Raw genomic sequence first — 12826 nt, 5'->3', positions numbered from 1 at the left:
GTAATAGCGATGTTGGTGATGATGATAATAATAATAATAATGATAATAAAAACAATAGAAACAATAATAATAATAATATTAAAAGCAATAATGACAATAATAATAGTAGTGATACAAACAACGACAATAGAAACAATAATAATAATAATATTAAAATCAATAATAATAATAATAGTCATTCGAACAATAGCAATAGTAACAACAACAATATCATTATTAGTATCAACAATAGCCACAGCATCAATAATGCAATACCTAATGCTACCCACAATATTACCCCAACACAGTTATATAGAACCTATGATTGTAGAATTAGCAGGAATTGTGTATTCAACAATAATTGCATTAGAAAGGAAGTAGTATATCAATGTGTAGTAAGTACACAATCTGGTAATAAGGTATATGTAGGAGCAACCCAGAATAATATGAAACATAGACTTAATCACCATAGGTACACCTTTAGAAACAGAAATAAGAGAAATTCAATGGGATTGAGTAATTACATATGGGAACTTAAGGATAGGGGAATTGATTTAACCTATAATGGAAGATTTTAACCACAGCACCAGCACATAGTACAAAGAATAGGAAATGCATGTTATGTGTAAATGAAATTTTCTTCATGATCAAAGCCAACCTTCCGCTTGTAAATTCGCTTAAGGAAAAATGTTTCCTGCCTTCACAAGACCAAACACACCTTTTCTAAATACTGTTAATACTAGCGCCCCTCCTTTTTCATATCATAACAATATTCATATTATTAACACCTTCCTGTACATGGTCACCATATAATTTTTGCCATATCCCTCCATTGCGCTATATGCCCTCGTTCTTCCTACCTTATCTAGTTTGCAATTAACCTTTTCCAGGTAGGTACCTGTATATACTTTTGAGTGCATGTATGTATGTATGAATATATGCATGTATACTGCGTCTGAAGATGTATATATGTATGTATACATGTATGTGTGTATATATGCATATGTGTGTGTGTGTACATGTAAGTACATGCAATTGTAACCCTATTTCTGTGTGTGTCAGTATGTGTAGGTATAGGGCTTTGTATGTATAGGTGAATATGTGTATTGTGTCTGTATGTATAAGTGTGCATTGTTTGAGTGTATATATACATGTATATGTATGTATGTATATGTATGTATGTATGTATGTACACACACACACACACATATATATGTGGATGTGTATGTGTATGTATGTGTGTATATATATATATAAATATATATATATATATATATACATATTTTTGTGTGTGTATGTATATACAGGGTTATATAGGTACAGGTATGAGCATGTGTATGTATGCATGTATGTACGTATTTATCTAGGTATATATGAGAGGCTATGTAAGAAGCCATAGGTTTTGGGATGTTTACACACACATATGTATCCACAGTGTGGAGATAAGGGTGTGGGTAAGGACCAGTATGGATTTGCATGTATATAATGGTGTACATACATGAATATGGGTGTGAATGTATATCTGATTAGAATTAGTATATGTGCATATGTGGGTCTGTAGATATATTTGTATGTATGCTTGTTGGAGTGTGAGTATAGACAGGTACAGATAGGGATACCCCATCACTTTTTGTCTGCCAATGGTATGTTACTCCATGCTCCTATTAGGAATACTGTACATAAACCTAGCTTATATACTGGGGCTAAGAACCCCTCTGTTATGAACCTTTTGAAAATAAACACTTGACTAGTTCATCATACATACTAGCACTTTGTAATTGAAATGCACCCTAGAAATGAGCAGAGTAATAATAATAATATAGCACACTATCCACTAGCTTAAATTGTAAATATAAACCATTATGTACAATCGGATAATTGAGTATAATATAATATAATATAACTACCTAATACATCGTAATCCATAGATACCTACACCCCATAGTTGACACCCTTATCTTACACTGAGGAGATGGAGATGGCTTGGAGGATTTTGTTGCCTCTTGGCAGAATCAGCCATAAGGAAATAGAACCTGATCTTTCTCTTCTCTGTCAATCTGATCTTTCTCTTCTCTGTAATATTAGTACATGTGTGTGTAACACATAGTTATTACATGTGTATGTATTCTTCTAATACTTTCTAATACTTTGGAATAAATAGACATACTAGAATGTCTACTGGCTGATGGATGTAATTTTTGTATCCTCTCCATTTTCTTATCTGCCGTGTATATATATATATATATATATATATATATATAAAGGTTACGAAGGGTATTGGAGTCAACCAAACCCTAAAGATACAGGTAATACTGAGTAAGTGCTGTATACCGACTAGTTTGCCCCTGACGTGGTTGCAACATGAGTGGGGAATATAACAGCTGTAAGACTTTATACATAAAATATAATTTTACTTATGCCATTGGTCTCTTTATCTTATTCTTTTATATATATATATAAATATATATATATATATATATATATATATATATATATATATATATATATATATATATATATATATATATATAATATATATATATATATGTATGTATGCATAACACACACACACACACACACATGTATGCATGTCCATTTGTTTGTTTTATGTCCATTTTTCCATGCTACCTTGTGTTAGACAAATATATTACTGCAGTATTATTTTTATGGTCGGCTGCTCTTTTCTGTTGCCAATTCTTAAGGGATTTCATATGTCTTTGAAGGTATGAAGTGAGCAGGTGATTTATTGATAGTCACAACACCACTACAAGATGCAATTAGCAACTTCCATAGAATAAACAAATACATAGAAAAAGACATCATACACACACACACACACACACACACACACACACACACACACACACAATGGGCTTCTTTCAGTTTCAATCTTCCAAATCTGCTCATGAGGCTTTGTTTGGCTTGAAGTTATAGTAGATGACATTTGCTCGAGATAAACTACATGGTCGGGAAGCAAATTTCTTAATTATACAACTATGCTTGCTCTCTCTCATACTATTTTATATATATATATATATGTCCATGATCTCTCAGGTTGGTGAGATTGAAGCAGTAGTTGCTAATTTTGCAGATTGAACATCCATAGGTTTATGTTTGTAGAAAAAGAGAGAAGGTTGCAATCCTGAAGGGAAGGGGATGGACAGAGAGTTTACTGTGGTGTATGGGAGGGGAGACTCAGTGAAAGTGATAGGAGGAGGAGCAGGTTATCCTGGGCCATCTACTTGAAGGAATTTGTGATTTGTCTGCCTTCCTACTTACTAAGACTTTGGTTTTTGCTTGGTTGACTCTGAGGCCCTTCGATTCTAGACCTTGCTGCTACACTTGAAACTTCATCTCTCGTTCTGGTAGTGACTATATATATATATATATATATGTCCACGTTAGTGGTCAACGTCATATATATATATATATATATATATATATATATATATATATATATATATGACGTTAAATATATATATATATATATATATATATATATATATATATATATATATTTACTAGTGTATTTTACTAGCATTGATTATGGATTAATGTATGGTCTTCTAACTATATGTACTTTGTCTTGGTGTAAAATGAGCACCTTGTGGCCAGTGACATATGTTGGTTATTCTATTTGAATTTGCCATTTTCAATGGGTATGGAGTGCACACCTAACACACTCAGAATATAAACCTCTGCTTGTGTCCTTTTTGGGCAGTTTGGGATAAAAATGAAGCTGAGCCATTTTGTTGCCATTACAGCTTTATCAGTGTTTGCTTACTACTACTACTACTACTACTACTCTCTCTCCCAAGAAACTAAGCTTCTTTCTAATATTGGGTGAAGGCCAGCAATTTTAGGGTAGTGGGTCAGTCAACTACTGATACTTATTGTCATTGAAAAGATGAAAGATGACTTCCATAGAATTTGAACTCAGAATGTAAAGAGCCAGAAAAAATACTGCTTCACATTTTGTCCAATGTGCAAGTAGTTTTGTCAGCTTGCTGCTTTGCCCAAAATTTTAAGCAGTAAAAGGTTACTTATTATAAATGTAAACAAATCCTACCATATACAATTCATATAAACATAGTTAAGCCAGCGTTAACACTATGTAATGTAAACTTTAATGTAGTAGGTTAAGAAAGTTTCATTAAAAGAACAGTTTTCAGTTGAGAGAAAGACAGGGGAGACAGTTCTATTAATATATTATATTCTATTCTTTGCTTCATGGCTGAGCAGTCAGGAATAGAATGGAGCATCCATCCAGCTGAAAAAACATGTATTATGTATCAATGACTACAGATGGGTAAGAAGTGCTAGGTGGAAGGTAACTGTATAAGAAGAAGATCAAAGGTAATATGGACAGAATTGGTGAAAGCTGATTTAGGACCTGTCCGACCAATGTAAGCATGGAAAAGAGGATTTAAAAATGATGATTAATAACTAGGCCTAAGAAGGCCAAAATGGATCTGGTATTCTTGTGAGTCACTGTCTGGGCAATTTTTCATCATGCTCTGATGCATATTGTGTATGTAACATAGCATGTCTATGAAGAGATTTTCTCTTAAGTGAAAATCTACAACATCATGTCTCTCAACAGTGTGTATGTGTATTAAGTATGATACATATTTTAATTTAATGCTTATTTGATTGCATACACTGAGTTTTTATTTAGCCCAACGGCTATTCACAACATCAGTGCATGTATCAGTCAGTGTGTCCTAGATATGACAGTGAGCAGATTTAATTTAGGCATGTGACTAGTGAGTACATGTTGTTTATAAGGCCCAAGAAGGCTGAAATGCATTTGGCATTCTCATGAATCACTACTGTCTATGAAGAAATTTTCTCTTGAATGAAAATTCACAGCATCATACTTTTGAAAAGTACACATACATTATGTATGCTACGTTTATGATCCCACATTTGTATCTAGAGAAAACAGTAAAAAATAAAACCCAAAACAAAGTAAATTTTATTATCAAATTAAACTTTAACAAAAAAATCTTTTGACTGAACTGTAATTCATTTGTTCTGTTTTAATTATTTTTTATTCTATTTCATTAGGATCTCAAGTCACTGAGCCCCTTTATTTCTAAATACGCCTACAACTTTCCTGATGTTATCTTATATGCCCTTTCAGGTAAGATACAGTTCTATTGATTCTACAAATAAAAAAAGAAACATTTTTTATTTCATCACTGTCATCCTAACAACAACTTTAGTCTCATCATGCTAGTAAACCTTTGATGCATTATCTTCTAATGCATTTCTACGATCTCACATGATCATATTTGAAAGGTCCTATACTCAGAAATACTTTGACTACTTCATCTGAAGTTTTCATCTTTCTAACTCCATCATAGTTATCTTCTATCATCTACTACATATGTCGAAATCTGTGGATGTGCTTGTTTGTGGCGTTATGTAACTCCTACATCGTTTTATTGATTTTGATGAAACTTGACATGTGAGTAGAACTCATGTCTGGAGAACTAGTGACATACTTAGATTGTTGAAAAATTTAATAATTGGGGCCCTGGAAGGGATTCTTACATCTACTACTTATAACTAACATATTATTTTTAAACTTTCAAGGGAAACAACCCATTCACTCTTGAAAGGGATCCTTATATATATATATATATATATATATATATATATATATATATATATATATATATATAGATATGCAGGGCAGGGAATCGTCAATTAGTAATAAAATTAATAATTAACAATTTTGCCGGGTAGCTCAGTATGAAAAAACCTTCTTCGGTAAAAAACATTTATAATCATAAATATATAGGGATTGACAGTAACCTGCTTCTCCAACATACTGAGAATTCAGAAATAGCAGTCAAAGAACTACTGATTTCAAAACTACAAATTATTACTCTAGATTGATAGCGATATTTTTGATACACACAGAACAAAAAACAGTAGAGAAGAGTAAAAATATATATATATAGCCAAGGGAAATAACCCATTCATATTCGCAAATTATTTCGTATAAATGAAATTGAGTATGCTTATTTCTTAGTATTTGAACTATTTGAGTTATTTTCACAATTTATCCAGTACAACGCTTAAACAAGTAAATAGTATTTTCCTAAACAATAGATCCACTTATTTTGGTTAGTGACTTATTCACGAATATACCAACACTAGTGCCACTGAGGGTAATATTTTCTGCAAACACGCAAAAGCTTCTTTCAGAGTTATTTACTTTGAATTGTTATTATCTCATATCTGATTCGCCTGTTATTACGTAACATGCTTCACAATTTTAGTATACATACCTTATTAGTACTTCCTCCTAAGTTCTATATACTCTGGGAATGTATTAAAGCCTTTTTTGGGGCTACTTTATTTGAACTCTTACTGTGACACTTGTTTACTAGCCATGCTTCAAGAACCCTGTAAAGAATTCTTGCAGTTCCAATCAATGCTGATTTTTGTAGGTGTTCTACCTTCACACTTGCACAATTGATCAAACCTTTGCCATTCTGTCTTCTGGACAAGTACGGCCTATCAGTGTCACTCTTGGGGTGGAAGGTTCCATGTACTGTCAACATTTTTCTGGTCTTGGTATCCATTTTCTTCATTTCTCTCTTTTGCCATTTTATAATTACCACTCCATACCGAAGTGATGCTATTGCTAACATATTAACTGCTTGGATTTTATTCCATCCAGTCAATTTTGAGCACAACACCAACCTCAGTCTTCAGAAATATTCCATCCTCAGTTACTCTTTCATTTCCGTTTTCATTATCTTGTTGAACTCTAGTACACCAAGGTATTTGCATCTTTCCGTTTCAATTTGTTTGATCAAGTCTCTATTTGGTAATTCTATCCCTGCTAGGGACTGTACCTTTCCTCTTTTTAGGTAGATTATTCTGCACTTCTAAGTTCAAATTCCATTCTAATATCAGTACTAAAACCATGGACTGTGTTCACCATGAAATTTACTTGTGTCTCATCCTTGCCATACAGTTTCAAATCATCCATGAAGAGGAGGTGGTTGATTGATTGGGATTTTCCCTTTAGTTGGTACCCCAGGTTCATTTTCCTAAATACCAAGGCCAGGCGTAAGAACAAAAAGCAATGGAGATAGACTGTCACCCTGGAAAATCCCTCCCTCTGATACCCAGGGTGCCCAAGCTTTTTCTGTAAGATGTCAGTTCAGTTTTCCATCCCACCATACTTTTCTTCAGGAAACATGTTACATTTCTTGCAATTCCAAACAGATCTAAGCACTCAATAATCCACGAATATGGAATCATATCATAAGCTTTGCAATAGTCAATCCTGGCCATTTCCAGATTTGGTCTCCTTCATTTATAATCTTGCATTACCATTTTGTCTATCAATAATTGATCTTTGGTACCTCTGCATCTCCTTCTACAGCCTTTTTGTTCCATCAGTAATATATTATTCTCATCAAGAAATTTATACAATTCTTCTGTAATTCCTCCTGACATTAACTTCCACATTAATGGGAGGCAGGAAATTGGTCTGTAATTAGCAGCAGTATTAACCTTTGATATATCCTTCAGGCACAACACTGTTCATCCTTTAGAGCAAGGTCATCAACATAGTGGCAAATAAAAAGCACATTCTGAATGTGGTTGATGCCAGTGCCCACTGGCTGGCTCTCGTTCTGGTGGCATGTAAAAAGCACCCACTACACTCCTGGAGTGGTTAGCATTAGGAAGGATCCATCTGTAGAAACATTGCCAGATCAGATTGGAGCCTGGTGCAGCCCACTGGCTTGCCAGACCTCAGTCTTGCAAAAAGTAAGTGTTGTCTAATGCCTGGAAAACGTGTTAGTCAGTTTGTGCAAGGTCTGGTGAATATAGTGGACAACAGATTATTTCCACATTCAGTTCCTGTAACTTGAGTAGAGTTTTTGTGCAACATGTGCTCGAGGATTGTCTTGCAAGAAAATTGGCCTGTATCTATCGACCACTCTCAGTTGTTGAATTGCAAGTTCACTCATCATTTCATCCAGTTGGCTGATGTATACATCTACTGTAATTGACTTACCAGGTTTCATGAAGCTGTTGTGGATGACACCAGTACTGTACCACCAAACAGATACCATTAGTTTTTTTTTGGTGAATATTCTTTCTTGGATTGTGTTTTGACACTTTGTCTCTATCCAGCCACTGTGCAGAATGCTTGCTATTGTTGTAAAGAATTCATTTTTCATCACATGTAACAATACAATGCAAAAATGGTTCACCTTTATGCTATGACTGCAAAGAGCAGCAAGTTTCAAGATGATGCGTCATTTGATGCTCATTCAGTTCGTGTGAAACCCACTTGTCCAGCTTCTTTACCTTGCCAATTTGTTTTAGATGGTCCAATACAGTTGGAATCGAAACATCAAATCTTCCTGCTAACCCATGCATAGTTTGAGATGTATCCGCTTCCACTACAGTTTCCAGCTCATTATTATCCACCTTGGTCTCAGATGTACCACAAGGCTGATTTTCAAGAGTAAAGTCACCAGATTGGAACTTCTCAAACCATCGATGTACAGTGTGCTCATTCACCACATCTTCACCAAACACCTCATTGATGTATTGAACTGTCTGGGATGCATTGGTTCCATGGTGGAACTCATTCATAAACAACACAAATTTTTTATCTATCCACTTGTTCATAAAAATTGATTTACAAGACAAAATTCACAAAATAATCAAACACCATGAATTGCATTTTGAAAAGTGATGATGTAACTCTTCAATGTTGTAAAACAAAGAATTGTCAGGATAAAAGATTAAAGTTAACGACTGTCAAACTTGGTACATAAGAAAATCGGATATTTCATTCTTAATGACCTGATATTAGAGTGGCAAGCTGGCAGAATCGTTGGCAATGCTGGGCAAAATGCTTAGCAGCATTTCATCTATCTTTATGTTCTGCATTCAAATGCCACCAAGGTTAACATTGCCTTTCATCCTTTTGGGGTTGATAAAATAAGACCAGTTGAGCACTGGGGTTGATGTAATCAACTTACTCCCCCACCGAACTTGTTGGCCTTGTGCTAAAATTTGAGACCATTATTATTATCATCATCATCATCATCATTATTATTGAGACAGTTGGCTGGCAGAATTGTTAGCATGGCAGAGACCTGGCAGAAACAGTACACTGGGCGAAATGCTTAGCTGTATTTCGTCTACTGTTACGTTATGAGTTCAAATTCCGCCGAAGTTGACTTTGCCTTTCATCCTTTCGGGGTCGATTAAATAAGTACCAATTACGCACTGGGGTCAATATAATCGACTTGATCCGTTTGTCTGTCCTTGTTTGTCCCCTCTCTGTGTAGCCCCTTGTGGGCAGTAAAGAAATAAGAATTGTTAGCATGGCGGGCAAAATGCTTTGCAGTATTTCATCTGTGATTACATTCCAAGTTTGAATGCTGCCAAGGCTGTCTTTGCCTTTCATCTTTTTGGGGTCGATAAAATAAGTATCAGTTGATCACTGGGGTTGACCTACCTACTCCCTGAAACTGCTGGCCTTGTGCCAAGATTTGAAATCATTATCATTATTATTATTATTATTATTATTATTATTATTATTATTATTATTATTATCATTATTATTATTATTATTATTATTGTTGTTATCATCATCATCATCATCATCATCATCATCATTATTAATTGTTACTCTTTACACTTTTTCTTTTCAGTTGGTATGACAACAAAATGTGAAGATGATATAAAATTTTTGTATGAAAATCATGATGATTTCACTGTTTTACCCACTTTTTCAACCATTCAAGGCTTCAAGAGTCTACATGACTTATTTTCCAAAGGAATTCCTGGTTTTCCATTAGAATTATCAAAGGTAATATGTTATTAATGCTGTCAGTAGGGTGGAGGAAATAGTGTAAATACTTAATCTTGAACTATTAGTTTATAATATTTTAGCTCTTTCTCTCTTGTTGTTCCATTCAATTCTAGTTGGAATCTAATTTTCTTTTTCATTTATCCAAGGCTGACAAAACAGAAAGGAGTCAAAACTTTCTGTAGGTTGGCCATGATACCATAGCTTGCATGCTAAAAGTGGTACTCTTGTGGTTATGTAACCAAAATTTGACCGTGATCACTCCAGTTTTCTTTTTTGTGTCACAGAGTAAACATAGCTGCTCTGATGGCAGTGTGCACTGAGGAAGAACAGAAATCAAGGATCTGATTTCTCTGGTTTGAAGGTGTGTCGGGAGCTGAAAATCATCGCAGGCTTTCAGTACAATATGGGGTAGCGCTGTACTGCATAGAAGTGATATGAGCGGTTTGAGAAGTTTAAAAATGGTTGGATAAGCATGAAGCATGAAGCGGCAGAAGGACGTCCATCAAACTGTACCAATGGCGTGAAGACTCAACAAGCTCAAGAAATGGTTCTGGAGAGCTGATGAGTAACTAGCAATAGGATGGCATGTTCTCTGCATATTAGTCATGGTTCATCATCATCATCATCATCATTTAACGTCCGCTTTCCATGCTAGCATGAGTTGGACGATTTGACTGAGGACTGGTGAAACTGGATGGCAACACCAGGCTCCAATCTGATTTGGCAGAGTTTCTACAGCTGGATGCCCTTCCTAATGCCAACCACTCCGAGAGTGTAGTGGGTGCTTTTATGTATCACCCGCACGAAGGCCAGTCAGGCGGTACTGGCAATGGCCACGCTCAAAATGGTGTATTTTATGTGCCACCCGCACAAGAGCCAGTCCAGGAGCACTGGCAACGATCTCGCTCGAAAATCCTACGAAGGCCAGTCAGGCGGTACTGGCAACGGCCACGCTCAAAATGGTGTATTTTATGTGCTACCCGCACAAGAGCCAGTCCAGGGGAACTGGCAACGATCTCGCTCGAAAATCCTTACACATGTCACGGGCACAAGTGCCAGAAAGGCGACGCTGGGCACAGGTGCTATCTCGATTTCGCTATTCGCTTGCCCCAATAAGTTTTCGCAAGCTGAGTTTCGTGTCCAATGAAGGAGACGACGTTGGTACGGGTGCCAGTTGTTGAATTTAGTTCGATTTCACTTGCCTCAACAAGTCTTCGCAAGCGGAGTATAGTGTCCAATGTAGGAAAGGTACACATGAGTGGGCTGGCTACACCCCTGGCAGAGGCCTTGGATTTAGGTCTCACTTGGCTTGCCGGGTCTTCTCACACACAGCACATTTCCAAAGGTCTCGGTCAGAAGTCATTGCCTCGGTGAGGCCCAATGTTCAAAGGTCTTCTGCATATGAAATCATCTATCCGTTTTGCTTCTGTAGTCCGTGAGATGGATGCAAAGAGAGCTTACTGAAGTATGTGAGCACAATTGTGTGGAGACATGTCTATGCTTACTTGACCACCTCAACAATGAAACATTTTGGAGAGAATAGTCACAGGAGATATGATCTGAGTCCATTATTTTGAGCTAGAATCCAAAAGACAGAGTATGGAATGGAAACACCTGGAAACACAGTGAGAAAGAAATTCTAGACTCAACTTTCTGCAGAAAAAGTGATATTAAGCTTTTCTGGGGATGGAAAAGGGCCTATTCTGGAACATTAGCTGGAAAAGGGTCTACAGTCACCAGTGTAGGTTACAGTGAAATGCTGGCCAACAAACTGGCCAAATGCCAACACTGTCCACACTGTTGAAACCATCGACAAATTGGGTTTCAAGCTGCTGGAACACCCTGCATACAACCCAGACCTTGTCCATTTCAACTGTTACCTCTTTGGATGATTTGAATATCCTTTACGAGTTTTTAGATTTGCTATGGATGAAGAAGTGCGGAAAGCAGTGCATAAATGGCTGTGCAACCAGCTGAAAACCTTCTCCAATGGAATAAGCAAGCTTGTGGACCATTGAAAGAAGTGCATTGAAAAGTAAGGAAATGCGTTGAAAAGCAAGGAGACTATGTTGAACAATGATGTAATTGTTCAATCCTCTGCTTTAGTTTTAATAAATTACAGAACTAAGAGAGCACATAATTTTTGTCTTATTCTCATATGTGACTAGGAAGTTTGCTTTTGAACCATGTGTCTAGGAGCTCAGTCCTCACTACATGAACGTTGTTGGCTAATGTTCTATATTATGGTTGCAAGTTAACCAATACCTTGTGATTGAAACTAAAGAAACCTGTCATATCTCTCTGTCTACATGCATAGGCATGGATGTATGGTTAAGAAACTCACTTTGCAACCATGTGACTTTGTATTTAGCCCCACTGCACAGACCCTTGGGCTAGGGTCTGGCATGTTACAAATACTATCCTTAGCCTACCAAAAGAAAACACCACTGGAAAGTGCTGTTCTCTTTAAACATTAGGACCATGGTAGGTAAGATCTTCCTTAGTTTAATTGATAAACACTTCCCTCATACCAATAAATACTACAAAATATTTAATAGACATACCCTGAGATTATCCTTTTGCTGTGCACCTAGTGTAAAAAAGAATTTAGTAGGTAGACTCAGACCTGAGACTGAGGCAAGATGCTCATGTAGGAGTAACATAACTTATCCATTTACCGGATAATGCAAGACAGAAACAGTTGTTTACGAAGCAGAAGTAACAGCAACAGGACCCAATGGACAACCGAGCATGCAGAAATATGTGGGGGAAATGGAAGGCCACTTTAACAACCACAAGTCCTCATTCAGCATCCCAGAAAGATGCAACGCCACAACCCTGGCCAAGAATGTCTGGGCTTAGAAAGAAAGCACTACGGAGTACAGCATCAAGTGAAAGATGATAGAAAGATGTAGGCCATACTTCAATAGTAGCAGGAAGTGCAGATTATGCCTGGCCGAGAAGAGGGTGATTTTGAAA

The 12826-nt window shown here is 36.2% G+C and overlaps 1 protein-coding gene across 1 annotated transcript in view; it reads left to right on the top strand.

Moving 5' to 3' along the window:
- LOC106871734 (peroxisomal multifunctional enzyme type 2) overlaps positions 1 to 12826 on the top strand; it is a 75722-nt gene that overhangs the window by 39507 nt on the left and 23389 nt on the right. The window contains exons 13-14 of the mRNA XM_089349216.1: positions 5050 to 5125; positions 9687 to 9844. Coding sequence (XP_089205342.1) covers positions 5050 to 5125; positions 9687 to 9844 — 234 coding nt within the window. The remainder of the gene's footprint in view (positions 1 to 5049; positions 5126 to 9686; positions 9845 to 12826) is intronic.

This window comes from Octopus bimaculoides, chromosome 3 (genome assembly GCF_046866305.1).
Source record: "Octopus bimaculoides isolate indiv1 chromosome 3, ASM4686630v1, whole genome shotgun sequence".
Taxonomy (NCBI): Eukaryota; Metazoa; Mollusca; class Cephalopoda; order Octopoda; family Octopodidae; genus Octopus; species Octopus bimaculoides.
This window is presented reverse-complemented; position numbering and strand designations above follow the sequence as displayed.